Source organism: Elephantulus edwardii, unplaced genomic scaffold, assembly GCF_000299155.1.
Source record: "Elephantulus edwardii isolate Elephantulus edwardi_28Jun2011 unplaced genomic scaffold, EleEdw1.0 scaffold00032, whole genome shotgun sequence".
NCBI classification, from domain to species: Eukaryota; Metazoa; Chordata; class Mammalia; order Macroscelidea; family Macroscelididae; genus Elephantulus; species Elephantulus edwardii.
The window spans coordinates 1,656,190-1,668,553 of record NW_006399782.1 but is presented as its reverse complement, the minus strand read 5'-3'; the positions used below and the strand labels follow the sequence as shown (position 1 = coordinate 1,668,553).

General features: G+C 39.3%; 1 protein-coding gene across 1 annotated transcript in view; it reads left to right on the top strand.

The window, feature by feature from the left end:
* The window catches only part of PIGX (phosphatidylinositol glycan anchor biosynthesis, class X), a 49,899-nt gene that overhangs the window by 14,259 nt on the left and 23,276 nt on the right, over window positions 1-12,364 (top strand). Inside the window, exon 6 of the mRNA XM_006884289.1 lies at window positions 9,026-9,239. Within this exon, the coding sequence (XP_006884351.1) occupies window positions 9,026-9,239 (214 nt within the window). The remainder of the gene's footprint in view (window positions 1-9,025; window positions 9,240-12,364) is intronic.

Below are 12,364 nucleotides of genomic sequence, written 5' to 3'. Positions count from 1 at the left end.
GGTAAGACTGAGAAAAACTGGATGAAATATGTTTATGGCATTGAAGTCTATGGGGGAGAGAATAGTCTAAAAGTATTATATTTTAGGGCATTATGTTTATCGTAGGAGTACGCAATGAGGGTTGCAGAGTGGATTATATTTGGGGGTTGGGGGTGGGGTTTGATGAGGTGCGGGGGGATTGTGTACCAATGAGGGAGTTTTTCTTTTGCTTTTCAAGGAGAGGAGCAAACTGGGTGGGAGGTGGGGGGATGTGTGGGGAGAAGGGTGCAACAATGAATGAATGGAATTCCAAAATCTCTGTAGATGTTCATTGAAATGAAAAATAAGCAAACTAAATTAAATTTAAAAAAAAAAAAAGAAAACTGTATGTCTTGTGATTTAGCAAAAAGGGTGCTACTGTAGGTGGACAGATTTCTTTTTATCTTGGTTCTCTGATCTTTTTATTTTAAATTTTATTGATATATTAACGAAAGTTTACAGAAAGCTTGGCGTTCCATTCATTCATTGTTGTACATTTTTCTCCCTAACCCCGCCCCCAGTTCACTTTTCTCTTTAAAAAGATTCTTTCATTATTGCACAATCCCTTCGCCCCCTGGCTCCACTATGCTATGCACCTATTATTCTTGGCTAGTTTTCTGATCTTCTAATTAGTAATTCTAATCTTTTTTTTTTTATTTTGGGAATTGTTAGAAAAACCATTTTGTCTCATTTGTGACGTGTAGATCATTGGAAGTTGTTTACATGATATGTCAGCTGCTATTTCCTGCTGCTTAGTTGAGTCTGTGACTCAGTTCTTTGTACAGAACAGCTTTGTCCTGAAAAGTGGTGTTATGTGATGGCTTTAACTGGGGAAAGAGAAATTGATGTGTAGGAAGTAACTGACATTTAAATACCTAGATTGAGATTTTATTCTATTCTATGAGATTTATACGAGATAATATTTTTTTTAGCTATAACAAGAACAGAAGGTCCAAAATAGATGGATGGTATGTTCATAAAAACTTTATCATAGTTCATAAGAATTTGAAAATAAAGACAAGTCTTAACAGGTCCCAAGGATAAGCCATGTCAAATGAACTGTGTTTCAGTTTTAGGTAGAGTTATTATTGTTGAAAAAGAGTCTGGTAGCCTACTGGTTCAACATTTGCTACTAACTGAAAAATTAGGATGTGAACTAAGTATCTGCTTTGTGGGAGAAAAGTTGAACCTCACTGCTGTCCTGTTCATGATGACCCTCTACTGGGTTTCTGAGGATACAGATTTTTATAGGAGGAGACTGTCCACCTTTCTGCTGCATCTGGTAGATTTGAATTGCCTGCTTTTTGGTTAGCAGTATAACAAATAATTCATTAAGGCATCAGAGCTTATTTATGGAGAAGAGACCTGGTAATTTGCTTCTAAAATGATTATAGGAAACCTTATATGGTGGTTATAATCTGTCCTGTAGAACTGGTAAGCATTACAACTCAAAAATCAAGATATAGCAAAATTTGTAGCTTCTGGTGCAACCACTATAGAAGGCTGTATGACACTTTCTCAAAAAGTTGCAAATAAGGGAGCTCTGGTGGACTAGTGGGAAGAAGCTGCACTGCAACCCTGAAGGCACACAGTTCAAATCCACCAGATGCTCTGCTGGAGAAGGAGGGGCAATCTCCTGTACCAGTCAGGTCCAATTTGACGGTACACACACTAAAAATAATAACATTTTTAAAAAATTAAAAAAGAGTGTCTAATTTAAAAAAAAGATTGCAAATAGAAATACCATTTGACCCAGCAATTCCACTACTGGTATTTACCCTTAAGAAACCATACCTGCCACCCAAACAGACATATGCACACCCATGTTTATTGAGGCTTTGTTCGCAATAGAAAAGAGCTGGAAACAATCAAAGTGCCCATCAACAAATGAATGGCTAGAGAAGCTCTGGTATATTCACACAATGAAATACTATGCAGCACTGAAGAACAAGAACTCATGAAGTACTACACTAAGTGGATGACCTTGGAGGATATTACGCTGAGTGAAATATCTCGGTCACATAAGGACAAATATTGCATAGGGCCACTGTTGTAAAACAGGACCAACATCAGGGTTGAGGGAAGACAGAAAAGGAGGGGAAGAATGATGTATATTGCATTGATACAGATGAGGGAGAGAACTGTTTAAATGGGTTATATGATTGGGTATTCTTGTCATTACAGAAGTCCAGAGTGAAGGCTACATAGTGGGGTGGTCTTGGGGGGAGGGATTCTATAACAGTGAAAGAGTTTTTCTTTTCAAGGATAAGAGTGAATTGGGGGTGGGGGTCGATAGGGAGAAAAGTGCAACAGTGAATGACTGGAAACCCTAAGTCTGTGTAAACTTTCATTAAAATTAATTAAAAAAAGTTATAGCTTCATTCATTTAGCCTTGCTTTGGTGGTTTGTGACATTTGTAGTTGAGTATTATCATGCAAAAGTTTGAATCTGTGCCTTTTGTCCAAGGATGAATTTTTTATATATAGTCTTAGTTTGTTAATAGTATGCTACTGCTTTTGTTTTATCTGTGGTAAAACAGAGTTGTTGCTGTTAAGTGCCTTCGAGTTGTAGGCAACTCATAGTGACCCTTTGAAGGAAAGTCCTCAACACTTGTGTGACTTTCATCCTCTCTCCAGGCTCATAGGGTTTCCGGAGTCAAGCTATTATGGAAGTGGATGCCACTCCTGCTTCCAAGCTTGTTTTAATCGGGGAGCACCATCAAACACTGTCCGCCATGTTTAACTATTAAGGCTTTTGACACATCAGTGTCACAGTATTCAGCTTCACAGCAACCACAAGTTACCACTGTATGGCAAGTGGACACACCAGGGCTATACTACCTGCCTGTCCTAAAGAAGCCAGAGGCCACGTGAAATAGAGTACATTTTAATATAAATAATAAACCATATGAATGTTTGCAGATCTATATGCAGTCAGTTGCCTTTTTTTAATTATATTGATGACTTTGCCACATGTTTGGAGATTAGCCAACATCCAGTCATTGTTTACATCACTTTTAATTGTCAGGTTAAAGAAAACAAAAATTTCTTTCATATTTTAAATTTTAAAATGTTTACAGCTTGACTGTCTGAATTATTTCCACATTAGCAATTGGTATGGTGCTTACTGAGTCATTTCTTTTCCCTTTTTTTAACTAAGGAGCCCTGGTGGCACAACTATTGATTGCATGGCTCCTAACCAAAAAGATTGATAGTTTGAATCAACTCAGTGGTTTTTCAGGAGAAAAACCTACATAGCTGGTCCCAGAGATGATAACATAGGAAATTCAGTGGGACAGTTCTACTCTGTTACATGGGATCTTTATTAGTCAAGATCAAATAAACAGTACCCAACAGCAATAAAAGTTTTAACAGTTGTTTGGTGCTGTTGCATGGACTGTAACATACTTTGACACTGTGAAACAAAGAATCTGAACCCTGTCCTAACCAGAGCAATCCTTATATTCTCTGACATACTTGAGCCCCTTGCTACAATCTCTGTGTCAGTCCATCTCATTGAGAGTCGTCCTCTCTCTTGCTGACCCTCCACCTTTTCCAAACATGGTGTCCCTTTCCAAAAAAAAAAAAAAAGAAATAAAATGCCCTGACTAACAATATACCTCTAAGGAGCACTTTGGCTACACATTTTCCAAACCATATTTTGTTTCTTTTTTTGGCAGTTCATGGGATATTCAATCCTCTTCTCCAACACCACAACTCAAAGGCATTAATAATTCTTCCATCATCCTTATTCATTGCCCAGCTCTCATATGCATAGCAGGTGATTTAAAAGACAATGGCTTGAATAGAATAAACTGACTTCATTGCTCTTTAGGACTTTAAAGAGGTCCTTCACAGTGGACTTTCCCAATGCAGTGTCTTTCCTGATTTCCTGACTACTGGTATCAAGAGTTTTGATTGTGACTCCAAGTAGGATGAAATCGTTGACAGTTTCAGTCTTTTCTCTGTCTTGATGTTGCCGAGTCCAGTGGTGAGGACTTTTTGTCTTCTTGTGCTGAGATTCAATCCATATTGAAGACTGCAGTCTTTGGTCTTCTGCAGCAGGTCCTCAGGTCCTCCTCACTTTCAGCAAGCAAGATTGTGTCATCTACACAAGTCAGGTTATTGATGAGACTTCCTCCAGCCCTGATCCCACTTTCTTCATAAAGTCCAGCTTCTCAAATTATTTGTTCAACATGTAGATTGAATAAGTATGGAGAAAGGATACAGCCCTGATGACTTTCTTAATTTTAAACCATGCAGTGTTCCCTTACTCTGTTCAGATGATAGTTTTAGGTCCAACAAGACCAAAACTAACTGGGATTCACATTTTTCTCAGTGTCAGCCAAAGCTTGTTATGATCTGTACAGATCTACTATTCCAGAAATGGAAAGTTGAAGAAGAATGATGTTGCATTCAGAATTAAAAAGACTGTTGCACCTTGAGGTTACAGTCGTATAGATCAAGATTCACGTAGTGTCACTGGAGGGCATTATCCCTAAAGATCAAGTTGTGCTCCTGAGAGTCACTCACCTTGAAGTTGAGGCTGTGCTGGGTCAGTGTGGGCTGGAGACCCTGATCACTCTGGAAGTAGCTGCCCATATGCTTGAGATGTTATGGGATTTTCACACCACTGATGTCAACTTCAGCAGTAGCAGCAGTGACAAATTTCTGCTGTGCTCTCCACAGAGGAACTTGATTGAGAGCTAGAGACCTGGTCCCATGGAGCAAGCCATTCTCCACGAGCTTCAGGAAAACCACCCTCATGCCTCTGTGGCGCTCATGATATGATCAGAATGGTCCCGGGGATGAGGCTAGAGTGCAGCTTCCTTACGTGCTGACTCAAGGGGTTTTTGCCATGACTCAACAGCTTCCAAGGCCCCTCTTCAGTAGGGTAATACCTAGGCATTGTGAAGTTTCACCACTTGGGTGCCATCATTCTTACCACCACCAACTGGTTTTGTGATAGTAGCAACAACCTCCTTCACTTTCAACCTGGATTTAGTGTCTGCATACTTTCTTTGTATGTGGCCTTCCTGGAATGCATGGCCGATCCCTGCCGATTCCTCAGACTGGGGCAGGATTACAGCAGCTTCCCTTTCTTGGGTGTTTTGCCCTTCTCCTTGCCCTTTTTAACTTTGCCTCCAGCATCTGCCTTCTTGGCCTCCTCAGCCTTCTTCTCCTTGGTGTCCAGCTTTCCACCCACCATCTTGCAAGATGGAAAAAGCAGGGGCAAAATCTTGAATGACCCAGGAAGCATCAAAAGAAGGCGAAGGAAATACAGAGTCCCTGTACCAAAATACAGTGTCCCTGACACTGAAATATTTCAGGAAGTAGCATATGATTAAGAGCCAATGGTGATGAAGGAAGAAGTTTAAGGTGCATTGAAAACATTGGAAAATACCAATTGACATTTCCTAGTTGATGCAAATTGAATGTGATGGGATACTGATATGTTTCAAGTACCAAAGTCTCTCTAAAGACTGGTTAGTCTGTATATTTTAAACTCATTCGTTTAAACTTTCTAACTGGCTTATTTTTATTATATGCACAAAACTGTGTAATCATTACCATTATCTGATTCCAGAATATTTTCATAATTTCCTTAAAGGTTCATTTTTTAGATTCAGGGTTTTTTTTACCATCACCCAAAAATCCTTTTGTAGGCAGAGGCCTCTGAAAGCCAAATGTCAGTTTGTATTTACATCATCTTCATTATATCCTAGTTCAACTGAAGACCTATTTGGTATTCAGAATTATTAATATTCATTCCTGTTCAGAATTATTTTAGTGTCTTCAGCAGTCTCATTTTCTTTTCTCCTTTAGTAAAATAACTAAAAACAAAACCCTCCAGAATTAGAGAAATTGAAGATCACAGTACCACCATAAATTTTAAACATCACAATCACAAGCATACTTTACATCATTTCTTTTTTACTTTACATTACTTTTATACTCTTCTTCCTCTTCCTGCCTAGCATTTCTGGTTCCCACTTTCCCCTAGTCCCTGTCCTTCCTTGAACCTCAGAATGTGACCATATTTGGTAAAAAGGTCATTGCAGATGTAATTTGTTAAGGTGAGATCAGACTAAACTAGAGCAAGCCCTTAATCCAACTAGACTGGTGTCCTTATAAGAAAAGACACAGACACAGGGGAAGAATGGCATATAAAGAATGAGGCCAAGCTTAGAGTTACATTGCCACAAACCAAAGAACACCAGGCGACCAAAAGCTAGAAAGTCCAGAAAGGACAGATAATTGGGAGAAGCATGGCCTTCGAACACCTTCATTTCTGATTTCTAGCCTCTGAACTGTGAGAGAATAAATTGCTGTTTAAGTTTTTCATGGTTATGATCATTTGTATGGCAACTCTGGAATGCCAGTACTGTTATTATGTTTCATTTACAACTGGTCAGATATTGACAGTAGTGCTAGTTAGCTGTGGAGTTTGCTGCTCTGATACTTATTTTGCTAAGTTATGTAACGGGACTAATAGATCCTACTTGATACTGTTGTTATGAAAACTAAAGGAGACAAAGTATGAAGTATAAACTATATAAGATGAAATACCTGACACATAATAAATACTCAAAGAAAGATACCATTAGATATAGATAGATATCGATATAGATATATAGAGAGGGATATATCACACACACATATAGTGATAACATGTATACACATACATACATATATGTGTACACACACACACACACACACACACAGTGATATCGTATATATAAATATGGATATTCTGGTGGACTAGTGGTAAGAAGTTGTGCTGTAATCCCAAAGCAAATGGTTCAAATCCACCAGCTGCACCATGGGAGAAAGATGGAGAATCTCTTCCCATATGACTCTGAAAACTCACTGGAGGGTCAGCTATGGTTTGGTTCAACAACATCATGTATATAATGTTGACAAGGTAGAAACATTTGGATTAAGTGTAATTTTTATTTATATCTAATTGTACCCAGAGAGAATTTATCAATAAATTTCTAGTAGAAGGTTTCTAGTAGTATTCCTTAGAACTTTGACCTTGACCTTCTCTGCCAACATTTTTTCATTAGATAAAAATACAGAAGTCATAACTATTATATCCATAGTGACATAAGCCTATTGGTTGACAAAATTGAGTTTTCAGAAAAATCTCAATAGCTTAAGAAAAATAAATTATGAGTGTGAAAAATATTTTAATTGAAATAAATCCAGAGTTTTGCATTTAGTTTATAAAATTACTTCAAAATAGAATGGAAGTTATGTAAAGTTTTCTGTATGAAGTTAAGGTGAAAAGCCTAATCTGGTTTTTTATAAAGAAGGTAATATTGCTGCATAACTAGTTGTATTTCAGAAGGCAACTAATAGGATGAGTATTTGGCAATCTTATCATGAGACACCTAGAAAACCATGAAATTTCCCTGAGAGGAGAAAACTCAAAAGCCACCATAGTTGCCTTTTTTCCCCCCATAGTTGCCTTCTGATGTTTGAAGAACTCTTTGTGAAATAAGGATCAGATTTATTGCAAACAGTATAAGCAATAACAACTAACAAGTGAATGTTAAAGGTGACGATATCAAGTTTCCACTTATAAAAGGAAAGAACCTTTAAACAGTAGATAGAATGTAATGACTCAGAGTAATCTCTCCCTTCACTCATTTCAATTATTGAAGCAATGGCTGGAGAGTTAAAAAAACAAACCAACCTCAGCACTGTCCTATGGCTATATCTTATCTCAAACTCATTGCCGTTGAGTTGGAACTGACTCCTAGTTAAACCCTCCTGGTGAGTCTCCAAGGCAGTAAATAGTGGGGAGGAATCTGCCCATCTTTCTCCACAGAGCCTCTGGTGGATTGAATTAGCAGCTCAACTCCCCACAGACTAGGCACTTTGGGTATCTCTTAAGACTTTATCATTCCCTGCCCTTTGCCAGTGATTCTGTGACTGCTGAGAAGGAACAATATGTAAAGGGGGGAAAGAGAGCAATTTAATTCATTGGCAAATAGAATTAGGAGTTTGCTGTGATGGGCAATTCAGGCTGTTTCCCTGAGATGCAACAAGTTTTTCACAGGGAACCTGAAGAGCAGCTGTTCTGTTCATCCATCCATAAACAGCTTATGCATCTGATGCCTACATATGTACATACACATACAGACGTCTATTTCATAATATAAATGTAAAAATGTATTGTGATTTAGGACTAATTTTTGCTGCATGTATATTTTCATGTTTAGTGGAGACTACTTATTTAAAAATCCCATACCATTTTTTCCATTAACTTTTATGCCCAATATAGAAAGACTGCTGACCTTATAGACTTTGCTTGACTTCCTGACCACAGTGCTTTATCTTACTCATTTCAATCTTACTTGCTTCTCTGAAGAGCAGGAAATTAACCAGAATGATACCAATCATTTTTAACCCAATAATACCAGTGTAACTGTTTTTATTATAGAAGCTTTACAATTTATTGAATAACTCCTTAATCTACTCACAAAATTTATTTTCTTAGTACTGGTTTTGTTAACTAAATAGGGGTTGATAAGGACATCAATACACGAAAATAACTTTTATTTTGGGGAAAAGTAGGAGCCCTGGTAGTGCAGTGTTTGAAGTGCTCAGTTGCTACTTGAAAGGTCAGTGGTTTGAATCCACCAGTTGTTTTGCGGGATCAAGATGAGGCAGTTTGTTTCCATGAAGCCTGTAACCTTAGCAACACTGTACAGCCCACTCTGTGCCTTAAGGTCCCTAAGAGTTAAAGTCACTGAGAGGCCCTGGATTTACAGAGAAATTTGGCACCTTCGAGTATCATTTCCCCATTTTACTTCAGTAAACAAACTCTTATTAAGCACAGCACATTTGTATTTTCTATTTAATGTTGGAATTCAATTGCTTGCAAGGGTGTTATATTTGACACTTTTGTTCTTTTGTATAACATTCTTCTGATTTAAAAAAAAAAACACAAAACTTGTTCATTTCCTATGGATTGATACTTGTTTTCTTTCTGACAGGCAGTGATGGTTTCAGAAAACTTTAATATAGAAGCTCCTAGCTATTTGTCCAGGGAATCTGAAGTTCTCATTTATGCCCGACAAGATTCGCAGTGCATTGATTGCTTCCAAGCATTTGTGCCTGTGCACTACCGCTACCATCAGCCACATAGTGAAGATGGGGAAACTGTTATTGTGGTCAATAATCCAGATTTATTGATGTACTGTGACAAAGGTGAGGTAAATCTTTTCTAAGGTTTGAAAATAAAAACAAAGGTGTACTGGCAAGTCTATGAAGCTGGTAAAAGCAGTTACAAAATGGAGCATTCTTAAAGGGCTAGATAGAAAACATTTTAGGCTTTGTTACCACATGTTCAAGAAACAGAACTTTACCAGCTGCCCCAGTAGCAATACATATGCCCTGCTCCAGTTTCAACTTCCTGTGTCCCTCTTAAACTAATCTACTAACCTGATTTGATTTACTTTTTTTTAATTAATTTTAATGAAAGTTTACAGAGACTTTGGATTTCCATTCACTTTTCTCCCTGCCCAACCTCCCCCCCCCACTGATTTACTTTCTTATATTTCTTTATAATTTTGTCACCTAAGTGGCATAACTTACTTCTGCCCACTTAAAAAAAATTTTTTTTTAGAGGTCCCTTGTGCTTTATTGAGAACAGCTCCCTGGCCCACATCTTAATGCCACTGTGGGTGCTGGGGCCAGCCCTGCCCCCACCCACTGCTCCAGATGGCCACTTCCACCCCCCCAGGCCCTGTGCTGAGTTCAGGCCAAGCTGTTCATGCAGCAAATCCAATGGAGGTCACTTCTGGGACCTGGCCTCACGGGAGGTACAAGAAGACACCTGTAGCCTGGGTCTGGCCCAGGGGACCCAGCCTGCTGGGTGACGCTGGGCCTGGCCGGTTTCTGCCTGGTGCCTGCCAGGGGACCCTGGTCAGAGGTGCTGTGTCCACTGCTCCTCTTGCATGGTCAGTCCATCTCCAGGCTGGCGTTGTCACCTGAGCCCTGTGTAGCCGTAGGGGTGTCACAGCAGCAGGCTCTGGTGGCTGGGTAGCACATGTGTGTGGTAGTGCTCCACCAGGCTGCCCAGTTCACAGTCAGGACCTCGCCCTCTTTATCAATAATGTCTCTTAGTTTACAGGTTTCTTTTATTTTTTTATTATTTTTCAAATTTATGAAGAACATAGGCCATTTGACCTGCACTTCATAGTTTGAATGCTCCTTTGACTTCTTTGTTTCCTGGAAGTTGGCAGTGGCTCCAGAGGGTGTGATCAGATTCAGATATTCAAATTTGATTACTTTGGCAAGACCCCTATAGGGTGGTGCTCTGTTCTTTTATTTTATCTTTTTGTGATGTTAGCAGCCTTTGATCTTTAGTACCTAATCCTTCATTCACTAAAAGTTGACAAACAGTGATATCTTAATTTCCCCCCCCCCCCATTTCTTAAAATTATATACTTCCTGCATCTGGCCTAACGGGCAAGCATTTATACTCCTAACCCAGTGACAGGTGATTCAAATCCACCAGGGGCTCCATGGGAGAAAGGCAGGCAGTCTTCTGTGAGATTTTAGCCTCTGAAAACCCACTGGAGGGTCGGCTCTGAGTATATAACAATTTGGTACTAGTATATTATGGGAAAGACCGCATAGATATTAGATCCTTTCCCTTTACTTGTTAGCTTTTAACAGAAGAAATTAGCTTTCTGTCATCCTCAGGACGTGACTAACCAATTTTTTTAAATATTAGTAGTGAATTTTAATACAATTGTAAGAAAATTTGTTGATTTATTAGTAAAATGCTTAGCTGCTGAGAGATTGTAATTGTTGTTGTTGTTTTGTGCCCTCAAGTCACCTGCTACTCATAGCGACCCTATGTACAATAGCCCTAAACCCTGCCAATCTTACTGATTCCTTGTCTCTGACACACCTATCCCCATTACCCCAGTGACAGAATCAATCCATCTTATCAAGGGTCTTCCTCTCCTGCACTGTCCCTCCACTCTAAGCATGACGTCCCTCTCCAAGGACTGATCCCTCCTTGCAACATGTCCAAAGTATGTCAGCCAAAGCTTCAGAATCCTTGCCCGGTTTCACCCTCTCCAGGATGAACCTGTTTGTTCTCCTAGCAGTCCATGGTATATGCAATACTCTTCTCCAGCACCATAGCTCAAAGGCATCAATTCTCCTCCTATCATCCCTAGACATTGTCCAGCTCTCTGAAGCACAGCAAGTAATGGCAAAGACCATGGCCTGTATCAGGCGCACTTTAGTCTCCAGACTGACATTGTTGCTCAATACCATGGAGAGGTCTCTGACAGCACTTTGCCAATGCAATTCATCTTTTAATTTCCTGGCTGCTGGTACCAAGAGAGTTGATTGTAGAGCCAAGCAAACAGAAGCTGTCAACAGCCTCAATCTCTTCACCATCTATCATGATGTTGCCAATCGGCCCAGGGTGAGAATCTTTGTTTTCTTGATGTTGAGCTTCAATCCACATTGAAGGCTGCGATTCTTGACCTTCTGCAGCAAGTGCTTGAGGTCCTCTTGTTTCAGCAAGCAGGGTTGTGTCATTTTGCATAACTCAGATTGTTGATGAGTCTACCTCCAATCCAATGCCACACTTCTATTCATAGAGCTCAGACTACCGGATAATCTGTTCCACATATAGATTGAAAAGATATGGAGATAAGGCATAGCTTTAACATGTATTCCGGCTTTGCTGCCTATATTTGTAGATAGATTTTTATTGGAACACTGGCACACTCCTTTACAGACAGCGGCTGTTTTGGTAGTGGTAGAGTTGAATAAGGGAACTCACACGGTATAGTCCATATGTAGTTGTGTTGCTAACCCAAAGGCAGCAGCTCTCTGGCACTTCAGACCCCTCAGGGGCTCTACGGGAGAAAGCTGGGAAGTCTCCTGCTGTGTACCTCACAGCTTCAGAAACACTCTTAAGAGTCACCTATGGTTTGTCTCCAACTCAACAGCAATGAGGTTTTTGAGATATAAATCAAATGACCTCACAGCCAACAGAACCATTAACAACCTCTGACCTAACGTGTGATGGTGAAGTAAGTTTCTTCCCTTTTAAGTTGTACCTTCTTTTTGCCTGACTATTCTTTCAGATCGTATATCATTTTCTTAAAATCTGTTAGCCTGATTTGAAATAGTGGTACTTTTGATTTATTTTATGGACATCTCTTTGCGGTGTGCTTTTTGTTGTCAGAAGAAATGTTTTTCTGCTCTGTGGTCTTTCTTTCATTTTAATTATCCGTATTCTCAACTTTAATTTCACTCTCATCACTTTCTATTCAGCGTGAAACTTGGTCCTGAGAGAAAAA